Genomic DNA, 21676 nt, shown 5'->3' on the forward strand with positions numbered 1-21676 from the left:
CCTGCTGGGGATGCCCAGAAGTCTGCTCTCCTGCAGGTTTTCTGAGAGAAGCACAAGGTCGCATTTAAACAGAACAAGATGTCCTTTTGCAGAAATATTTACAGAGCAAAACCAACAGCATTTGAGTCACTTCCTGCCCTGTCTGCTGCCATCCCCTCCTCGAACTTCCAGCACCTCCATGTCCCAGTCCCCAGGACGTGCATCCTACTGTGCCACAGCCCCTTCAGGCCAGAGCACCCCTCCCTGTCTCTCTCTCTCCCCCTTTGCCTGCCGTTTTTCCAGAGCAGCTTGCCTCCCACGAGGCTCCCATATGCCTTTGGAGGAGACGCAGGAACCCGAAGAACGCTGGCAAGCTGCACTCCTGGACCTGCAGGTATTGTTACGCCACCTCGCTCCCCACGAGAGCGGTGCCCACTTGCGTGTCCTCACTGGGTGCCTCCTGGCCACGGTCCGTAGGTGTACTTTGCTGAAATGCAGCCAGACTGGTAATTAGCTAACGAGCAATACTCTCCTCAGTTTATAAATTCAACATCTCACACGCTTCTACAGCATAAAGCTCTTCCCTGGAGTAGTCCAAACCTTCGACATTCACACAAACTCATTCATGGGTGCTTTAATGTCAGGCAAATACACGTGGCAAGACAGCGCCGAGCTCCACTTGAGATTGTGAGCCACCCCAAAAGGCCAGGTAAGATCTGTTACACCAGTGGGAGAAATCCTATTCCTGCGGGGAAGAGCTGGGGGCAAGCAGCCCATCAGCAGCAGTGTTGGTCTCGGTGCAAGCCTGGAGGCCAGCCGACAGCAGGACGAGCTGGAAGGCAGTTAATTTTAGCAGCGCTGCGTGCCCTGCCCAGGCAGTCACCTTTGGCAGACAAGGAGAGCGCTTCAGTTTGCACTTGTAACAAACTGTACGCACACAAGGAGTAACTGGGGAATTCACACATCGCTGACCCGCAGGCTGTCAATGCCCACATGAGCCACAGCACCCTGGAGCACAGACAGACCCTGCCTCGATTCCACAAGCACTCAAGAAAGCTCATGAGGGACCATCAAATCTGCCACCACACCACCTTGCGGGACAGAAAACCCATCCTCTGAGCCACACAGACTGTCCTAAAAGCTGCTCTTAGATGTAAAACCTTGTTACTTCTCAAGCAGCCCGAGCAAATCTCTCTCAGTTACCTTCCAAGTCAACAAAACCCAAGGGAGAAGCCTGCTCTGCAGAGCCCTTTTCCTGCTAGGGTTTCCCCAGCACACACGTTACGCAGTCAGGTGGGTAGGCATTAGCAGCTCTGCTACCCCTTTTGCTTTAAGTAGGTAATGGAGCAAAAATGGAACAAAATAGACTAAACTTCTCCAAAGAGGCAGGCTTGACCATTACACACGCTTTACCCATTTCCTCCCAATCCACACTGGGTGCTGCTGCAGTCCCAATAGGACTTGGAGCTCAGGAAATTCAGAATACTGCTTGGCTCTCCTCTCTTGGGAAGCACTTTGTACAGATGCTCTCAGAAACCACACACCAGCACCCAGCCAGACCCTGTGGCTCGCAGCAGGGCTATGCCAGCAGGCTGAGAACAGCATCTCCACACCTGGGGAGCAGCGTCCCAGGCCACCCAGGGGCACGGGCGCTCACCAGGTAAGGCAGCAGAGCCCGGGAGCACGGCCAGGTTTGTCCTCTGGGTGGCAGAGGGAGAGTGGGTTTCATCCCCCTGTGCTGCGTGGCTCTGAGCAGCTGGGCTGCCCCACCAGGAGATCTCACCGCTGCTGAGAGGGGCACTTCTCCTCGCCCCCTGCCCCAGGACCACCCTACCCTCTGTCCTGTGGGAACACGCGCTGCTGGCAGCTCTGCTCCACTGCCGGCTGCCTCAGCTCGACCCCAAGCTCACAGCTGCGTGGCACCAGGGGCACACAGGGGAGCAAAGGGGAAGCAGGGCACCCTCAGGCTGCAGCAGGACAGTTCAGGCTCTTCCCTCGTTATTATTTACTATTTTAAACAGGTTGCTTTGCTCCCGCCTCTGCCATTTGCTCCTTTTCCTCTCCAATTTCCACAGCACTGCCCCGCTTCTCTCACCCCACAGGCTTTTACCAGGCAAAGGAAAACACAACACCAAGCAGGCCCACCCCCTCCATATCTCGTTCACAGCAAGAACACATCTCACCAGTTGGGAACTGCTTCTCTAGATAACAGCCCTAGCAAGAAATGTCCCGATCCTTCCCCTGGTGCCTTCTACCACACGGTTCCTCCTCTCCCAAGCCCCTGAGGACTGGCTAGCACACGGCAGCACCGTGCTGCAGGCAGCTCTCAGCCCTGAGGACCAGCACGAACGAAAACCACAGCTGACGATCACACCCAGAGCTAAACCTTTTCCTTGCCAAAAAAAAGGTGTGGGGTGGCTTTACTAAAACTCTTGTTTGTGTAGCGTGATGGCTAAGAGACTGGGAAAGACAAAGTGTTTAACATACTTCAGGGAAAAGATTTTGCTCTGCTCGCTGTATATATGACCTGCTTTAACCAGCCGCCACGAAACCTACCTGTGCCCCACGCCACAACTCGCTCACACACACAAGCAGTCAGTGCTGTGAACCATTCCTCAGCTCTCCTGGCACAAGGACCCGTGCCCTTCCTGGCACCCAACCCACTGGGAGTGCTGCAGACAGCACCGCTCCCCTCAGAGTGCTGCTCCCCAAGCAGCAGCCCACCCACCTCTCCTCACCGTGCTGCCACCCCGGGCAGATCCTGGCCCAACACCTCCTTCAGGCTGAGTTCCTGGGACCTCTGCGAGCTCCAGCTCACTCCGTTCACCATTAGAGCTGTTTCTACAGCAACAGAGATGCACAAACACAGCCCCACAGAAGCAGAGCGGTGAGAAAGGCACCTCCTCTGCCATCACCGACTTGCAGGCTGTACTTTGTCCCCAGGATTTATCCGAACCACTTCGAGGGGCAGCAGAAGGGCAACAAGCAACGCCAGCGTGCAGCCACGCATCTTCTTCCCCTGGCTCCTGGGAGATGGGGGTGAACAGGGAGCATCAGCAGGCACAGCAAGCTTTGAGTTTGTCCATGCTGTGTGAGCAGAGCTCTTCCAGAACCAGTGACCTACAGCAGCTCTCATTTTTGTGACGCCACCCTGGAGCCTACGGTTTCCCCATCAGATGGGCAGGGACGATGATGGGAGAACCCATGTGTTCTCCACGTGAGAAACAGCCCCGGCTGCCAGCAGGTGGGCCAGGCCATGTGGTACAGAGCGCTTCCCAACTGCCTGAGAAGCACCGCAGAGGTTGGAGAGAACCTGCGGGCACGTGAACGTGGACAGCACTAGCACAGGGAAAAGGAAAGAAGAACTGAAGTGCCCGAGAGCACCCCCAGGCTGCCACCCTGCCCTAAGGCCTCCAGAAGAGGAACCAGTCCTGGACCAGCACAAGCACAGCTACAGCAGAGTTCAGTCCGTGCCTCAGCCAGGCCAAGGCACCCAAGAGGAGAGCTGTGATGCTGCTTTCAGGTTTTATTGGCAGGCTTTTTGGGGTACAAGCGCAGTTACGGGGATTTTCTTTACTCCACTTGAAGCAGTCAAATCTCACTTCCCAAACGTGTGCATGTGCCTACTCGCTGCTCCTTCCCGGCAGGGAGGGCCCTGCATGGCTTTGTTCCCACAGCCCCCTCCCCACAACAGCACACCTGAGACCCAAGCTCCCCGGGCCAACAGGAGACAAGCTCCAGTTCCCAGACTGGGAGTACTCCCCACCCTTCTTGGCCCCCAGTGCTTTTGCCAGCCTTGGAATCTCGAATTAGTATCTCAGATATCCCATTACAGGCCCAGCCATCCTACCGCAGGCTTTCCTCTTCCACTTTGCCCTTTTGCTTTTCCCAAGGCAAGCCAACAAGACCCTCCTACACCCCCAGCTCCCTACAAGGGAGGTTAAGGACCACTGCAAGGACCTGCTCCGCCACAGTGACTGCCCTTCTCCCCACCAGGATCACGCTGCGGGTGCTCCGTCCGCTGTCCCAGCAGCACAGTGACACGCAGTGACTGCAGGTTTTACGCACCCCGTGTCCCTCTGCCCTCTCCCAGTCACCCCGAGAGGAGTGAGCCTGGCCAACCCTGGTAGAAAACCCGCTCCTGCTTATTAACAGGAGGCATCAGTGCCACTTGCACATTTTGTTTAGGAACTCACACGTAACTTTAAGTGCTCCCGTGCTGTCTGGTGCAGCTCAGTCAGTTCCATGGCTTCCAGGACACTCGCAAGGTACAATAAGAGGTCAGCAGAGCTATTTACCTCCCTGCTGACACGGAACCTCAGGGCCATATCGTCCCAGGGACCAGTGGGATCTTGCATCTTTCAGGATCCAAATGCTCACTGAACTTCTAAAGCTTTCCAAGTTGCTGCTAGAGCAAGACTCCCCCTTCCCAGTCCCTACCGCTGCCCAGATCAAATCTGAACAGCGCACCTAAATTATTTAGGGCTCAATGATTATACCTGGGTCATTTGGAAAGACTCACAGGCAGTGTTTTCAGTTTGAAGCAGAGGCGTGAGGGAGAGATTAATTACCCTGATAGCCCAGGTCCTGTCTAGACTAGGAAACTGAGGTGTGTCCAGCAGTGGAGCAGTGTTTGGCCAGCCAAGTTTCATACCAGGCTCTCTGGCGGACAAAACCCACGTCCTAATAGGCAACAGGAAGGTGCATTGTGCGACAGGGTAAGTGTCACATGCAGCGTAGGTCCAGGTTGGTGGAACCAACCCTGCAAGAGCTGGTAAGAGGCCAGCAGGACCGGCCTCTGTCAGACACACCAAGATCTGAGCACGACAGACGGACACAACTGCAAGGGATCGTTACCTGGTAGGGAGCAGCACTGCAGGGGGCACAGACAGGTCAGGCTGCACCCGACAGACAAGCATTACTCTTTGCATCCCACGTTCGGGACAGCCTGAGCCCCTCAAGACATGCAGGGAAGGCAGGTGCTGCATCCTCCTCTGGTACCCCGACACAACAACTTGGAAGGCAGGAGATGAGAGCCTCCATGCTGCAGGAACAGTTTTCCACGTGCCCCGAGCTCTATCTCTTGGCTGACGACTCTGCGTGCTGCAGAGCTCACGTGAAGCCTTACCCAGGGGCAGCGTGGACACCGACATGTAAGGACAGGTCTGCTAACTGTTGTTTATGGGAGCGGCCCCAGGCTTCAGCTGGTAGGGACAGGCCTCCTCTCACATTTCACGCGGGGATCTGATCAGAGGGCAGGGCAGACCAGTGCTAAAGCAAGCCAGGGGCTGCCCTGAGCGACAGGAGAGACAGCGCTTTCTCCCCAGCTTTCCCCCGAGCCCCAGCTCCACAGGGCAGCGCTCCCGTGGCCCGGCAGAGGGTGCGGCTCCACCCCAGGCTCTCTCCAGCAGCAGAGCCAGTTGAAGAGGTTCCTACCCCACCCCACCTCCCCAGTGCAGACCTCTCCAGTCTGGTTGGGTTTGCTGGAGGCGGGGGACAGCTAACTAGCCCAGCACAGACAGGCAGAGATGCCTGCCTCTCCCTCCCCCCCCCTCAACTTCTCTTTAGGGCACAGTTGTGCATCCCCTGAGGCAGCATCCAGCTCCGGGGCATCAGCTCCAGAGGCAACTGCAGAGGGAGGCTGAAAACCAGCTCTGCCTGTCCTACCTGGGAACCACGCCCGAGATAAAGACTGCTGACTCCACAGCATTAGAGACCATGGCTGGCAGGACCGGTCCCTCTCCCGCTAGGCTCCCCACTGCAGCCGTCCTGTCCCGAGGTGGCACAGCGCTGCTGCTGCCCTCTTCCCTCTCACCAAGTGGCATCGAAAGCTCACGGCACCGCTCCAGTGACGTGCTGATCCCAACTCTTAACTTACAGGGTTTTGCTAGTCCCTTCTCGCAGTAACAGCCTGGCAGGATCAGCCCTGAGGCAGACAGGAGGTGAGATTTCTCCACACTTCCCATGCCCGGGAATACCAAGCACTCCTCTGAAGAAGTACAGGGGGACGCCAAGCCCGCAGTGTGCCGGGCAGTCCTTCAGCAGCTCCACAGATCCACGCAGGCAGAGCAGCTCCATGCGTGGCAAAGAACTCCCCCTTCAGCAGGGCACCAGGCCAGCACGCCCTGCTCGAGCACCCCAGCCAGAGTTGCTCCCCTGGTCACTCCTGCCTCAAACAAACTCAGGCTCTAGGCGCCAGCGTGCACCGAGCCTCCTCACGGCGAGCTGAGCAGCGTGCTGTGGCATGGGCTGGGCGAGACCACCCAGTGCCAGCCAGCAGAAGGCTTCCAAGTCTCTGAGAGGAGCCATCACATTGTTAACGCCAGGGCTGGACCGTCACTCCAGCCTCGGGACACAATAGAGCATTTCAGCTCCTCCATGAAGGGGCTACACAAACATGTGGCTGCAGCTTCCAGAGCCAGCACCTCGCACCAGTCCCCGCAGCACTGCCTCCTTACACCGAGGAGCAGCAACACGCGTGCAGACGTAGCAGAGAAGTGCTCTGCAGCCTGGCAAGTCCTACCCTCAGCTCCTCAGGGCGCAGGCTGGCCCTACCAAACCTGTAGGTGAGGGATATGGCTGCCCTGCACACTCTGTGCTCATGCAGCACCGTACGCAGGTTGCCTTCCCCGACCTGCAGCAGCCTCCCAGAGCATGCCAGGACACGGCTTTTTCCAGGTTTAGTTGTGGAAGATGAGAAGAAGACACCCGCGCAGGGACAAAGCTGTATCCAGACCAGCTCACCCAGCCCTTTGTAAATTTGGATGCCGTGGCTGTACAGCTTGAGCCAGGAGGCAAGCACAGGGCACTGCGAGCCACCTGATGCACCATCAGGCTACACAGCGATGTGTGAGCTAGCAGGAGGGTCCTGTAGGACTGTTACTACGCCCAGAGCAAAGGTAAATTTCTCTTCAAAATCTGGATCTTTCACCAATGAACTCATTCAAAAAACATACACTGATCAGATTTTTGGTGAACCAGAGCAAGGCAGCAGTGTCACTCACTAAAAGCAATGGCAAAGTACTTGAGGCTGTCTGTGCATCCTGAATGACACTGATCTGGTCTCAAGACCAGGACGACGCACCAAGAGATGCTCTAAGTGTAACTGCCCCGGCACACCAGACAGCAAGCTTCTGTTGACATCTCAGGCCACAGGTATCACCCAGCCCTGCTACCGGCCCACGCAATTAATTCAGCCCCTTCAACGCTATAAAATATTCTGGTCAAGGTTGCTTGGCTGGTGAAGACTATTCTCACACACGGATTTTTTCTTTTAAATACGTTACCTTTTGTTTCACACCCACATTGATCACCAGTCACACTCTTTGTGAGAAACAAAGCACAGATGTGTACTCTACTACCAACCACCTGTTTCCCTACCTAGAAGGGTTAATATAGGCATGCGAAAATCAGCTCCCAAGAACGATGTATACGTAAGAGTAGCATTTTCAAATAAGTCATAGCCATCACTTTTGTCTTCCTGGATAGTTCACCTATGATACTGTTCTGGCCCTTGCAGAGCAACAGCAGCTAAGAGAACAGCTCCCCACAGCTCAGACAAAGTCAAGAGCACACATCTAGGAAAAAAAAACACTAAACATCTCTGAAAGATCCTTCAGCAAGGAAGCTTCACGGACACTGCAAGAGCACAGCGAGCAGGAGCTCCCAGAAGAGCCAAGCAGGAGGCATGAACCAAGCCTCACCAAGCACGCAGGGGTCACACCTCCTCCTCCAGGCTGCGGGCCAGCACAGACACAAGGCCACAGACGCCTGGGTGAGCCTTGTCCTCTGCTTGCTGCCCGTGTGCCTTCCCAAGCCCCTTAAGCACGCAGCTCATCAGCACGCAGCCGTTTATCCAGCTTAGCACATTCTACTGGAGTTAAGGCCGCGTACGCTCAAGACAGCAACTCTTCCTGCCAGTTTTTATTTGTGAGATTATGAGCATTTTTACACTGGTGAATTCCTGGCTGCTAGTCCCATTCAACTGCTGCATCCCCGTCCAGCTCTTTTGGGCTACTTCAGCTGGGTCGCTGCATGGCTAAGGCTGTGGCTTAACTAAAAACTGAAGCCTTGCTCCAAGAGAAGTTGTCTTGCCGGCCTGACTGCTGGCTACAGAAGTGGTCACCTTCAGCAGCCCAAGCTACATATCACACAGCTGTGGGAACAAGCATGTCAGGACGAGGGAGGACTGCAGCTTTTGGCAGCATTGCCAAATTGAAGCACCCACCAAAGCACTTGGGGAAAAACCAGCCAGCTTGAAGCATCCACAGATGTATTACTGTTGGCTTTTCTTACAGCACTCTCTCAGAAAAAGAGAAAAGACTGAAAAAACCTTCAAATCAGAGTTACTTCAGCTCCCCAAAACAGGAAAAGGCTGACTACAAGAGTGTACATGACTGCCACCAAACTGTTTTGTGCTACAATCCTCTCCGCAAAATGTGACCGTGCAACAGATGCGGCGAAGCCCCAGAGAAGGAGCACACCTCCAGTAACCCAGGTCTGCAGACAAGCCACAGCTGCCTATGCAATATCTTCCTTCCACAGGGGCCAGGCCTGGAATACCTATTTGTGCCCTCACCACAGGGTTTCCACCCCAGGGCCTCCTGCAAGGCACGTGCCAGCTACAGCTCCCCAGCACTTATGGCCAGGTACCCGGCACCAACAGAGGAGCAATGAGAACCACTCACATCTGAGGGCAAAGCTTAACACAGAGAGCCATGCTGCCTCACAGCAAGTGATGTCAGAGCATTAAAGGATAAGGATTTAACTTCACAGGCAGCACCTCGAAGGTGAGGGTGCGTGTACTGCTGTGACTGAGAGACGAACCCTGTCACAACCTCAGTTATCACAGATAACTCAGTTATCATAGCTTGCACTTCCCGCAGGGTTTACAACTGCCTCAAAGTGTGATGCTGGGGACACAGCAACTTCCCTCCTTCCCTGAGAATAGCATCACAGGCTCTTGGAGCAGCTGCTCCCACACCACTCAGTTATGACCCAACTCACAGACCAGTTGCCTCAGGCAGTCCCCCAAACAGCAGCACAAACATCAGACGAGCCAGAGCTCCTGACAAGGCCTAACCAGGTCCCGAACTTTGGAACAGCTCCCCCAAAAGAAAACAGCAGGAGACACATGCACAAGCAAATTTGAGCTTGAACCTGAAGCTGGTTTTCACTGATTTCACACAGTGCTCAAATTGAGTCCAACACAACATAACGGTAACACACATCATTGCACCTTCTCCAGTTGCTACAAACACACAGAGAAAATCTGCTGTGACAAAAGCTACAGACACACACTTTGTATTTCTATCCAGCACCTTCCCAAAGCATCTTATGCAGTTCCAGCCCCCAACACTCCCCTCTTCCAGAGCTCAGTCAATCAGTGCCCTCCGTTAAGGCAAGCATTGCGATGCAGACAGGACCCACAAAGCCATCCAGCGCACCACCGGTCGAGCAAATACCTCAGGACAAGCTGCAGCAATTCACTACAATGTGTTTTTTTGTTTTGTTGTTTAAACCTGTTGCCAGTTAAAACCTTTTCTTTCTTCAGTTGAAGAAAGCCAAGAACAGGATTTGATCAGTAACGGCCGATACTGACCAATCTTTGGCTGTAGCGGATCCTTTCTTCTTCAGGCTCCATCTCCGACTCTTCTGAAGAGAGTGAGAAGGACACTCCAGGGCTGCTGTCGTCGTCCTCTTCCTCCTTTGAATTCAGAGGGAAACAGTGAAGCAGGTCTCAGGGACATGCAGCACCTACGTCCCTCATTTCTTCACTCGTTTTGAGGTTGAATCCGAGCCCCATGAGTGGGTCTAGCTCAAGTGAACCCAGGGGATGAGCCCACCTCAACTTTAATGCTCCCATTCTAACTTTAGGCATGACCTAGGGTAAATGACTTTGCCAGCTGTTCTGTAACACATGAGCTGCAGGTCCCCAAGCAGGAGAAGGCCCCTGCTCCACCCAACCACCGGCACGAGCGGCAGCTCAGCAGCCTCGCACCGGGTACAGGAACCAGGCAAGCTGTGCGCCTGCTGTTAAACATTTGACGGCAGCAGGGGAGCAGCCTGGTTTCCCCAGAGCGCAAGACTACGCACGAGAGAACCGGCTCCTCCAAATGACACGGCTGCTGTCCTCTGGGTATCCTGCACCGCAGCGCTGGGCAGCAGCTGCACACACACAGAACATCTCCCTCAGACAAGGAGCTGTACGGGACCTCGCTGCAGCCCTTGGGAGCAGCTGGGGGCAGGGGACTAACTCCCATCTTGAGGAGACCTGCACGCTCCCATCTCCCAACCCGCCACCTTGTGACACCACACCGCACACGGGAAAGTTTCCCAAGGTGTCAGGTGGCATCTCAACTTTTTTTTTTTAAAGGAGCAGAATGAAAGCAGCACCTAGCTACACCGCAGCTCCTAACCCCACGCCTACGACTTCGGGGCAGGACTCTGCCGTCCCGTGCACTACCACGGGACCCGCTGCCGTAGCACGGGCAGCACCGCTGTCCCCCCCCCGAGCTTTCTCTGCCCCCTGCCCCTCCGGGGAAGGTTTGACAGCGCAGCACCGCGCTCCCCCCGCCGCCAGCACCGGGACCGGCCCGAGCGCTGTTTGTAAACACCCCCCGAGCCCCGCGCCCCCTCCCGGCCCTGCCCCGGCCCGGCGGGGCCCGCTGCCCGGCGGAACAAAGCGGCGCGGGGGCTGTCACCCCCCGGGGAGCTGTCACCGCCGCCCGGCCCCCCGCCAACTTCCCGGAGGGGCCCGGCCCGACCCCCCCGGAGCGGCCCGGCCCTCCCGCTGCCCCCCGGCCGGCCCCCCGGGGGCGGCAGCCGGCTCCCCCGGCCCGGCCCCTCTCCTCTCCTCCTTTCTGCCCTCCCCTCCGGGGACTTGCGGAAACTTGGCGACCGGCGGCCGGCGCCCCCCCCCCCGCCCCGCCGCGAGTGGCTCACCAGGTCTCTCCTGCGCCTTTGTCCTCTTCTAGCGCCGGCCGGGCAGAAACACAACAGACGGCAGGGGACGGAGCCCCGGGTCAGGCGGCGACCGCGACCGGGCCCGGCCGCCCCGCCGGCCCCGCCGCTCCCCCCCCCCGCGCCCGCCGCCCCCAGCGGCCGCTGACAGCCCCGCCGCCCGCCCGCCCCCCGCCGCCACCGGCCCCCGCGGGCCCCGCTGCCCGGCCCGGCGCCGCGTCCCCCCGCCGCCACCACAACCACCACAACCACCGCCGCCGCCGCCGCCACCCCGCGCCCCGCACCGCCGCCCCGCGGCCCGCTGCCGGCCGGCCGCCACCCCGCCGCTCCCACCCCGCCGCCTCCTCCTCCACCGCCGCCGCCCGCCCCGCCGCCGCCGCCGCCGCCCCCCGGCCGGGACGCGCTTCCCCTCCTCACACAGGAGCCGCCGCCGCCATTTTGAACCCGTCAGAGCCTCACATACACACTGCCTCGGCCGCCGCACTGCGCCTGCGCCGCCCGCAGCCGCCCCGCGCCCCCCCCCGCCGCCTCCCCCGGCGAGCGCCGCGCGCATGCGCCGCCCCCCGCCCGGCCCGCCTCGGCCGTGCGCGGCCGCGCGCACGCAGCCCGCCCGCCCCGCCCCGCCGGAGCGGGGAGGGAGGGGGGGGAGGGAAGCGGGCGCGCATGCGCCGCCACGGGACGCGCGCGAGCGCCCTCCCGCGGGCCGGCCCGCCGGCCACGCCCCCGCGGGCCCCCGCCCCCTCCGGCCCGCCCCGCGCATGCTCGCGGGGACCCGCGCGGGGCACGTGGGGGAGCGGGGCCGCGGGCGGGAGGGGGGCGAGGGGGTGAGGGGGCCGCGCACGGAGGTGCGCACACACATGGACACACATGGACACACATGGACACACCACACACATGTACAGACATGCACAGACACGTACACACATGTACAGACATGTACACACATGTACACACATGTACACACATGTACACACATGTACACGCACACACATGTACAAACATACACACGTACTCACATACACACACGTACACTCATGTACACCCATGTACATATGCACATGCACACGCACACATGTACACACATACAAACACATGCACTCACTACACACGTGTACATACACACATGTACACGTACACACACATGTACGTTCACATGTATCCATTCACACACCCATATACACAGATGTACACACACATGCACACAGATGTACACACACATGCACACACATACGCATGCACATACACACGTACATACACACATATACACACACACATGTACAAATGCACACACATTCACATGCGCATGGACACGCACATGAACACACATTCACACACACATGCACACGCATGCACACACGTTCACACACACAGTCACATTCATAGAATCATAGAATCATAGAATATCCTGAGTTGGAAGGGACCCTTAAGGATCATCAAGTCCAACTCTTGACACCGCACAGGTCTACCCAAAAGTTCAGACCATGTGCCTAAGTTCACAGTCCAATCTCTTCTTAAATTCAGACAGGCTCGGTGCAGTGACCACTTCCCTGGGGAGCCTGTTCTAGTGTGCAACCACCCTCTCTGTGAAGAACCCCCTCCTGACGTCCAGCCTAAATTTCCCCTGCCTCAGCTTAACCCCGTTCCCGCGGGTCATATAATTATTTAGGTTGGAAGAGACCTCCAAGATCACCTAGCCCAACCTTTGACCTAACACTAACGAGTCCTCCACTAAACTGTATCACACACACATACACACGTACACGCACATGTGCATACATTCATACACACATGTATGCACACATACACACATGTACAAACACGCACACACACATTCGTACATACATGCACACACATGCATGCACGCACGTTCACACACAGTCACACACACACACACACACGTACACAAACACACGGTGCCGTGGCTGTGTCTTTTGAAGCCCCAGCAGGTGCCCGAGGCTCTGCCTGCGGGTACCGCATGGCGCTGTGATCTCTGAGCTTTAATGGCAGACCCGTGCCGCGGCCGCTCAGCGCCTGTCCCCCGCCCGGCCGGCGGGTCTGGGGGCCGGGGGTTCCCCGGGTCAGTTCTCAGTAGTGGGACGGCTGCGGGCAGGCTCCTCTCCATGCACGGGGGGTCTCCGTGCCTGCCCCACGGTGCCCGGGCTGGGGGTGCGGGGTCTCAGCAGAGCGTGCAGCCCCTCCGGGTCCATCTCCTGCGTCGGGTCCGTCGGGTGGAGCGCAGCGCGGTGGCGCAGGTGGCAGCGAAGATGTCCCTGACGTTCTCCTGGTACCTTGCCGAGCACTCGAAGTAGGACACGGCGTGGACCTGCCGGGCCATGGCCTCCCCCTGCGGAGAGCGGTGACAGGGGCTGAGCCCCATCCTGTTGCCCCGTGCCGGGCTCGTGTCCCCTGCCGGGGTGGGGACACCCACCTGCTGTGAGGTGACGGGCTCCTGGCGGCCCTGCCGCAGCTCACGCAGCACCTCGGGGTCCTGCCGCAGGTCGGTCTTGCAGCCCACCAGCAGGACGGGGACACCCTTGCAGAAGTGGTTCACCTCTGGGTACCACTGTGGGGGACAGGGGGTGGGACAAATGAGGGAATAGGTGGGCAGCCCCCTTGGGGAGGCTGCACGGGGCGGGAGCAGCCCCCGGCGCTGCGTTACCTTGGTCAGGATGTTGTCGTAGCTGCTGCGGTTGGTGACATCGAAGCACATGAGGATGACATTGGCGTCCGAGTAGGACAGCGGGCGAAGCCTGTCGTAGTCCTCCTGCCCTGCAGGCGCAGCAGCAGACCCTCAGCAGCCGGCTCCCCGACGGACCGCGCCTGTCCCCACGCCGAGGGGACGTGGGGGGGGGTCTGGGGATGGCAGGCGGCGGGGACACCCGTGGGGGACCCTGTCCCCAGTGCCTCCGCACACAGGGGCACACCCGAGGCTGTCCCCTCCCATCCCTTCCCACCTGCCGTGTCCCAGAGGTGGATCTTCACGGGCTTTCTGTCAACTTGGAAGGAGGCCGTGTACTTCTCGAACACCGTGGGGACGTAGACCTGGCAGGGGACAGGGGGTGTGGGCAGCGGGTGGCTCGGAGAGGCCCCTGGGGTGGGGTGAGGGACTGGGGGGGGGGGGTGGACAAGGCCCATGGGGAGGCAGTTGGGATACTTCTGGTCTCCTGCAGCAGCACCGAGCCTTGGGTGGGTGGCTGGGACCCAATGGGACCCGCCCGGTGCCAGCCAAAGCCACGTCCCACGGCCCCATCCCCAGCAAGGGGACCCGCGGGGGGGCTGTGGGCATGGGGCTGCACAGGGCGAGGGTCCCGGTGCCACCGGGGGCATTGGGCGGGCAGGAGGAGCCTCACCTTGGGGAAGTCCCCTCTGGCAAAGACCATCAGCAGCGACGTCTTCCCGCAGCCTCCGTCCCCGACGATGACGGCCTTGATCTCAGCGGCCTTGGTCTCGGCGGCCACGGCCTCGGGGGGCCCCAGGGGTGGGCTCTGCCCCCCAGGCGCCTGCTGCATGTGGGCACGGTGGGCCTGGCCGCGGGGACGCCTCTCCGGGCCCCAGCACCCTGCGAGGACCCTGCGCGTCCCACTCCCTCCCTGGCCTCCGCTGCTTTTATCGCCCCGAGCATCCACCGGAGGCAAAGTCCAGGGCGGAGGGAGGCATGGGATGACTCACGGCTCCTCCTGGCCCAGCAGGTGACTTGTGGAGCCCTGTCCCTCCCTGGGCCCGGCTGCCGGTGTCACCCGTGGCCCTCGCCCTTCCCGTCTTCCCTCCTGCAACTCCCCCCCCGCGTCCCCTGCAGCCTGGCCCCAGCTTGAGCCCATGGCCCCGACACCAAACCCCCTCCCGGGGACATGACACGACAAGCGTGGACCAGATCCTGTGGCCAGGCCTCGCCGGGAGGCTGAGGGGAAATGCAAACAGTAATGAACCATCTCAGAAGGATGCCAACATTAGGGAAGAGTAGGGGGGAGGAGAATGGAGCACAATAAAACAATTAAGAAGGTGGTAATTACCAGTCTAATGAGATATAAGGTTGGATCCTAAAAGCACCAAGATTCTTTCACAGCAAGATGTAGCTGCTGCAATATTTCTCCTCTGGGATATCCTCTTGGGCAAAACATTTCCTTTCCTCCAAGACCAACAGAAATTTGATGAGGGAAGAGGCTGGGAGATGCAGCCACTATCGCCGAGAGAGGCAGAGCTCTCACCACCTGACCAGTGCTCCTGCAGCAACGCCCAAGGAGCAGCGCTGTTTGGAGGGGCACGGAGGAGGCTCAGGTCTGCTCAGGTCCTCTGAGGACACAGAGACACGAAATCTCCTTGCCTGAGAGGACGCTGGCAAGGACGGCTCCAGCTGGACAGGGCGCAGACCGCTGCCTGGAAAGGTAGGGATGGGGGCGAGCCTGGACCAGGGCGCTGCTGGCGCCTCCCCTGAGGCCCCTGCAGCCCCCTCGCCCCCCTTAACCCCCTCCTGCAGCCCCTTGCCCTCTGCTCCACACTCTGCCCACCACTGGCAGGGCAACCGCCTCCTCAGCCCTCTGTCCCCAGCATGTCCCCAGCCCGGCCATCCCCTGAGCCCTGCTCCCCGCCTCATCCCACTCACCCTCACCCCCTGCTCCCTGCTCTGACCGCAGCCAGGACCGCACCCCACCACCGCCTGGCCTCCTGCCATGGAGCCCAACCACACGGCCCCGTCTCCTCCGTCACCCACGCCGACGGCCGAGGGAGAAGATGTGTGCAAGATAGATGTCCCCGATGTGGCCATGGACGGCGCCACGCTGCTCATCTGCCTCTGCGGGCTGGTGGGCAATGGGGCTGTCCTCTGGCTCCTCGGCTGCCGCATCCGCAGGAACCCCATCACCGTCTACGTGCTCAACCTGGCCGTCGCTGACTTCACCTTCCTCCTCCTCATGCTCACCTCCGCGCTCCTCTACATCCTGGAGAGCCTCTCCTGCAACACCTTCCCTTTCTTCGTGTACCTCAAGTCGTTCCTCCTGCCCCTGCTGCTCACCCACAACATGGGCATGTACCTGCTGACAGCCATCAGCATCGAGAGGTGCGTGTCTGTCCTGTGCCCACTCTGGTACCGCTGCCACCGCCCCCAGCACCTGTCGGCCGTGGTGTGTGCCCTGCTCTGGGCCCTCTCCATTGCTGTAATTGCTGTAGTAGCTGTCCTGTGCCTGTCACACCAGCAAGACCAATGCCGTCTGTCCCTCATCTCCATGTATGCCCTCAACTTCCTTATTTTTGCCCCACCCATGGTCATTTCCAATGTGATCCTGTTCATTAAGGTCCAGTGCGGCTCCCAGCGGCGCCAGCCCAGGAGGCTCTATATCGTTATCTTCCTCACTGTCCTCTTCTTCCTCCTCTTCATGGTCCCCCTCAGCATCTGGAATTTCCTGCAGCAACTCAGTTACAGTCCGGGGCACTCCCAGGTTGTTTTCCTGCTTGTAAGCATCAACAGCAGCATCAACCCCTTCATCTACTTCCTGGTGGGGAGCTGCTGGAGGCGCTGCTCCTTGGTGTCCCTCCAGGTGGCCTTCCGGAGGGTCTTCGAGGAGACAGGGGTCACTGTGATCTCCAGCTGAGAGGCCACTGTGGTTTCACCATCTGCGCTGTGTCCCCCAGCTTGATGCTCAGCTGTCCACACCTCTTCACGGCCACCCCACGGCTCACCTTCCCATGGCTGCATGTCAGGATGTGTTTGTGTCCTGTCGTTACCCCATCCCTATCCCTGTCCCATCCCCAACCTGTCCTCATCCTAGTCCCATCCTTTTCCTGCCCACATCACCATCCCAGCTCAGTTCCCATCCTTCTCCCTCCCTGTGCCATCCCATGCCATTCCCTGTCCCAGTCTGGATCTCCCATCCTGTCTCCATCCCCTTCCCTATCCTTTGCCATCCCATCCCAGTCCCTGTCTGGTCTTTGTCCCCATCTCTATCCCATTCTAATCCCATCCCTGTACCCACCCTGTCACGTCCTGTCCCATTCTCTCCCCTCCCCATCCCCTTCCCTGTCCCCATACTAAACCCTGCCCTGTTCCCATCCGTGTCCCATCCCGATCCTCATCTCTGTTGCTGTTTTTTTCCATTCCCATCCCCATCCCCATCCCCATCCCCATCCCCATCCCCATCCCCATCCCCATCCCCATCCCCATCCCCATCCCCATCCCCATCCCCATCCCCATCCCCTCCCAATACCATCCCCATCCCATCCTCTTCTATCCTGTCCCACGCCCCTTCCATCCCATCCCCATCCCCGTATCCGTCGGGACCCTTTTCTCGCCCCGTCCCATGCCCATTCCTTCCATCCCCATCCCCTCCTGTCCCCTCCAGTCCCGTCCCCGCATCTCCCGGCCACCTCGACGCGGAGCGCGGGGCTTTGCTGCCCTCCAGCGTGGAAAGAGGAAACCGGAGGGCTCCGCGGAACCCCCCGGAGAAGCGGCGCTTCGACGCTCGGTGCGGGGGCTCCTCCGGCCCGGGACGGGCTCCGTTGCGGGAAGCCCCCGCACAGCGCCCGGCGCCCCCAGCCCCCGCGTCCCCCCGGACCCCGGCTCTGCCCCCAATAAAGCCGCTGCTCTGCCGCTGCCTCTCGTTCCTCCTCTTCGTGGCCTGGGGCTGGGGGCACCTCTGGGGGGCTGGGGCTGGGGGCTCTGCGCGCACCAGGACGTGAGGAGTGGGGAAGGCGCACGGGGAGCTCCAGCCCTGGGGCTCAGCGCCTGATCCCAGCAGGCGGTGGCAGGGATGGGGTTCGGGGACCAGGATGGGACTGGGGAGTGGGGCTTCCCTCCGGGGCCTGCATGCCACGTGTGAGGACATCAGCAAGTGCCCTGCGGGATGGGAGACCTCCCAGCCTGGGCGTGGGCATGGACCCCAGGCTGCTCAGGGGTGCTGTGTATCGACACCAAGCCGCAGTGACGCAGGAGCTGGTCCTGTGGGAGCACAGGGCATCAGCAGAGCCTTGTAGGGTGCCCCACTGTTGGCATTTCTGGAGCCAGAAGGGGGGCAGAGCAGGGGGGAGGCTGCACAGGGCATGTGGGAGAGGAGCTTAGGACACTGGGCAGGTTTTTCCCCACTCGCACATGAGTCAGCCTTTCCCAAAGGCAATACTCATCCCAAAAAGCAGAAATGTGGCAGTCTGACAGCATGAGACGGGAACTCTGCCCTCTGGGGCACATTCCTTTGGGGAACAGTACTGCTGGGGAGGGTTGTGGGGATGAGGAAAGCTGTGCAACTGCAGGGAATCCTGCCAGGAATCCTGCCCCCCGCTGACCTCCAAATTACATAATTACGTTTTCTCTTCTTCCCCCCCTTCCCCACCCGCGCCCCGTTATTGTCTGCAGGGAGCAGTGAGAGGGTGACATCTGTGGAAACAGGGCAGACATTTATTGATCTGGGTCCCCAGTGAAACCCACAACCATCATCTGGGGGGGGCCTTAAGCAGAGTAATAGAAAGGCCTCAACAGACTGGGCTCAGCGTGTCCATCGTGTTATTGTCACTGCACATCGTGTCATCGGCCAGCTCCTCGAAGACCCTCCGGAAGGCCACCTGGAGGGACACCAAGGAGCAGCGCCTCCGGCAGCTCCCCACCAGGAAGTAGATGAAGGGGTTGATGCTGCTGTTGATGCAGGCAAGCAGGAAAACAACCTGGGAGTGCCCCGGACTGTAACTGAGTTGCTGCAGGAAATTCCAGATGCTGAGGGGAAGAGTGAAGAGGAGGAAGAAGAGGACGGTGAGGAAGATAACGATGTAGAGCCTCCTGGGCTGGTGCTGCTGGGAGCCGCACTGGACCTTAATGAAGAGAAGTATGCTAGAGAAGACCATGGATGGTGCAAAGACAGTGAAGTTGAGGGCATACATGGAGATGAGAGCCAGACGGCATTGGTCTTGCTGGTGTGACAGGCACAGGACAGCTACTACAGCAATTACAGCAATGGAGAGGGCCCAGAGCAGGGCACACACCACAGCCGAGAGGTGCTGGGGGCGGTGGCCGCAGGGGCTGCTGGAGCAGACGACGGACACGCACCTCTCGATGCTGATGGCTGTCAGCAGGTACATGCCCATGTTGTGGGTGAGCAGCAGGGGCAGGAGGAACGACTTGAGGTACACGAAGAAAGGGAAGGTGTTGCAGGAGAGGCTCTCCAGGATGTAGAGGAGCGCGGAGGTGAGCATGAGGAGGAGGAAGGTGAAGTCAGCGACGGCCAGGTTGAGCACGTAGACGGTGATGGGGTTCCTGCGGATGCGGCAGCCGAGGAGCCAGAGGACGGCCCCGTTGCTCAGCAGCCCGCAGAGGCAGATGAGCAGCGTGGCGCCGTCCACGGCCACGTCGGGGATGTCTATCTCGCACACGTCTTCTCCCTCGGCCGTCGGCGTGGGTGGCGGAGGAGACGGGGCCGTGTGGTTGGGCTCCATGGCAGGAGGCCAGGCGGTGGTGGGGTGCAGTCCTGGCTGCGGTCAGAGCAGGGAGCAGGGGGTGAGCAGGACCCCGAGGGTGAGTGGGATGAGGCGGGGAGCAGGGCTCCCATTGTGGATGTGAGAGGGAGGCGTGAGGGCAGGGGCAGGAGGCACCAGAAGCTGCAAAAGGGCAGCACAGGGCAGGGGAAAGGCACTGGGGAGAGCACAGCTTGTCCGCAGGAGAGCAGGGAGGGAGGGAGGTGCTGGCTGCGGGTGCTGGAGGAAAGAAAAGTGGGGTAGGGCTGAGGAAAAACATTGCACTTAACTGTTAGCTTTGGTGAATCAGCAGGCTACGGCTGTTTTTCCAGAAGGGCTTGTGCAGATCCACGTTGGTGTCCTGGCATCTCAGGCTCCCCTCAAATCCAGGTCCTGAAGAGGATTTCCCTCAGGCCAATTGTGCAATGAGGAACGTTTCCTGGTCACCAGGGTGTCCCCGGACTCGTCACTTGGCTCCTCTCTGTGCCTCTATGCTGCATGCACGGGCTGCCCCAGCCACAGTGGGGTCGCAGTGGCATCGAGAAAGGTTTTGTAACCACTGCTACGTCAGAGCTCTGCTTCCTTGTTTTTATTTATCTTGATTTTTTTTATTTTTTTTTTCCCACAAAGGAAGTGGCTTTTGCCAGAAACTATGCAAGAATTTTGTGAATGGCTCCTCATGCTTTTCTGATTAAATACGCCCAGCTCTCACAGCTGCTTTCCCTCTCTGCCTGATGCATTTCTGTCACTCCTTGTTCCACTCCCCCACAGCTCCGGGCTTTCCAGCCGCACAGGGTGGGCATTGCCCCGCGGCGGAAAAGCGTGATGCTGGTGACGCTGGCAGGGCCACTGCAGTGCTTCTCAGAAGCAACTCCCCTTGTGGGAAGTATGTGGGAATTATCGCCAAGATATCTCCCGGGCACGAGGGAATATGTGTTCAAAGCGGAGCCAAAACCTAGTTTTACTTGTCGAATTTGGGCATTAACAGTTTATAAATTGTCTTTGAATACAAGAACAAGGAATGGTAGTTTTCACTGGCACTTACAGCCCAGACGGGTTACTGCTAATACCCCCTAATGATACAAATACAGATACCAGGAAGGGTGCTGTCAGTGCTGTGCTTCCCTTCCAGCATGCTGTTGGAGAGAAGTGCAGCCCCCCCAGCCCTTCACCAGGGGCACGGTGGTGGCATGGGAAGTCCACATCTTCCTCCTTGCTCTTGGGAGCACTTGTGGTTGTTTCCCACAGTGCCACCCCTCTGGTAGTGCACAAATCAGGGGCTGTGGCTCCTGACCTCAGTGTGGTTGTGGTTCAACCCTCCCATGGCTCCTTGGGGGCACAGGCCCTCCACACCCACTCTGGGCAGGTCCCTCAGCTGTAGAAGACCTTTCCCAAGGGAACCCACCCTTCTGTGCCCTACCGCTCCTGTAGATCAGTGTCCCTGTGATCGGCCACTCCCGGCTGCTGTCCTGGCTGCCAGGCTGAACATCTGGTTCCTCGCTGACTTTATTCTGCTCTAAAATAGGTTGTTTGCTCTCAAAGACATCAGATTCATCCCGCCATATAATTCCAGTCCCAATGCTCCTGCAACAGAAGAGCTACTCCTAAGGTCTCCTGTTAAAGTCACTCCCTTCAGCAGAAGTTGTTTTGCACAAGCACACACCATTGTCCCCATCCTCCGAGCTCTGCCCCTCACTGGCATCTCGCTGAGGGTGGAAGCTGTGGATACAGATGGTGGTGGCTCCACAGGAGCCTTCACCGAGCTCAGCACTGGCTGCCCAGCAGCAGCCTGGCCACATCCGCAGCACCTGTGTTCCACCCAGTGCCTTTGGTGGGACTGGGTCCCGTTGGAAGAGCCAGCAAGGGAAAAACATTGTTGGTGCAGCACTCCTGAGTGCAGGGTGGCAAGGGCTAGAACAGGCAAGGATGCACATGCAGATGTAGTGCTGAGTACCTGCAGCACCATGTGGATTCAAGAATGAAACCTCCTGGCCCCAGTCCATACCCTGTCTGCTTCCCTGGGTGGAGAAGTCCCTGCTCTGGGGCCTTGGTGCCTGATTGTAAAGCACTGAGCATCCAGTGCCTTGATCCTCACAAGCCCCCGTACTGGAGGAGGTGATGGAGAGGGACAGAAAAGAAGCTTTCATCTCCCTCTGTCCTGGTATCCTCCTGCACCACTGTTTGGCAGAGAAGGTCTATCTCCCTCTAGCTGATGGAGCTGACAGCATCATTCAGCAAACAAATCTTGACACCATCAGGGGGTTTAACGAGGGAGGCAGGAAGGGACAGGGTAAAGAGGCAAGTGCCT

At 59.0% G+C, this 21676-nt stretch overlaps 5 protein-coding genes across 7 annotated transcripts in view; 2 read left to right on the forward strand and 3 right to left on the reverse strand.

Moving 5' to 3' along the window:
- The window catches only part of KDM2A (lysine demethylase 2A), a 39534-nt gene extending 28100 nt beyond the window's left edge, over positions 1 to 11434 (reverse strand). Inside the window, exons 1-3 of one of the 2 annotated variants that reach the window (XM_082761089.1) lie at positions 11359 to 11434; positions 10924 to 10951; positions 9581 to 9685 (exon numbers count right to left, since the gene is read on the reverse strand). In XM_082761089.1, the coding sequence (XP_082617215.1) occupies positions 9581 to 9685; positions 10924 to 10951; positions 11359 to 11378 (153 nt within the window). In that variant the 5' untranslated portion in view covers positions 11379 to 11434. The remainder of the gene's footprint in view (positions 1 to 9580; positions 9686 to 10923; positions 10952 to 11358) is intronic. The other variant, XM_082761090.1, reaches the window with a different exon arrangement.
- LOC309878507 (L-lactate dehydrogenase A chain) overlaps positions 1 to 21676 on the forward strand; it is a 246290-nt gene that overhangs the window by 34927 nt on the left and 189687 nt on the right. The gene's annotated exons all lie outside the window — the stretch shown is intronic.
- On the reverse strand, positions 13001 to 14673 carry RHOD (ras homolog family member D). Its single transcript, XM_082762258.1, has 5 exons — positions 14292 to 14673; positions 13896 to 13983; positions 13601 to 13710; positions 13370 to 13504; positions 13001 to 13285 (listed from the first exon to the last, which is right to left on the reverse strand). Exons 1-5 carry the CDS (start codon positions 14448 to 14450, stop codon positions 13118 to 13120), a joined length of 660 nt encoding a protein of 219 aa, XP_082618384.1. The 5' UTR covers positions 14451 to 14673; the 3' UTR covers positions 13001 to 13117.
- LOC309879096 (mas-related G-protein coupled receptor member H-like) lies at positions 15606 to 16526 on the forward strand (the record flags this gene model as incomplete). The annotated part of the gene is made up of 1 exon (XM_082762429.1): positions 15606 to 16526. Exon 1 carries the CDS (start codon positions 15609 to 15611, stop codon positions 16524 to 16526), a length of 918 nt encoding a protein of 305 aa, XP_082618555.1. The 5' UTR covers positions 15606 to 15608.
- On the reverse strand, positions 18313 to 20123 carry LOC309878504 (mas-related G-protein coupled receptor member H-like). Of its 2 annotated transcripts, none has more exons than XM_082761088.1 (2): positions 19659 to 20123; positions 18313 to 19382 (listed from the first exon to the last, which is right to left on the reverse strand). In XM_082761088.1, exon 2 carries the CDS (start codon positions 19348 to 19350, stop codon positions 18397 to 18399), a length of 954 nt encoding a protein of 317 aa, XP_082617214.1. In that variant the 5' UTR covers positions 19351 to 19382; positions 19659 to 20123; the 3' UTR covers positions 18313 to 18396. The 2 variants fall into 2 exon arrangements, with proteins under 2 accessions (XP_082617214.1, XP_082617213.1); XM_082761087.1 differs by having other exon boundaries at positions 18313 to 19386.

The sequence above is a fragment of the Aythya marila genome, assembly GCF_965140915.1.
Source record: "Aythya marila genome assembly, chromosome: 5".
Lineage (NCBI taxonomy): Eukaryota > Metazoa > Chordata > Aves > Anseriformes > Anatidae > Aythya > Aythya marila.

What these genes read in the sequence shown, in the direction of transcription:
- RHOD (XM_082762258.1), bottom strand. Translation starts at nt 14,450, where the DNA reads ATGCAGCAGGCGCCTGGGGGGCAGAGCCCACCCCTGGGGCCCCCCGAG. An exon ending in CCACCTCTGGGACACGGCAG is followed by an intron (nt 13,711 to 13,895) that starts GTGGGAAGGGAT and finishes CTGCGCCTGCAG; the next exon opens with GGCAGGAGGACTACGACAGG. An exon ending in AGCCCGTCACCTCACAGCAG is followed by an intron (nt 13,286 to 13,369) that starts GTGGGTGTCCCC and finishes CGCTCTCCGCAG; the next exon opens with GGGGAGGCCATGGCCCGGCA.
- LOC309878504 (XM_082761088.1), bottom strand. Translation starts at nt 19,350, where the DNA reads ATGGAGCCCAACCACACGGCCCCGTCTCCTCCGCCACCCACGCCGACG.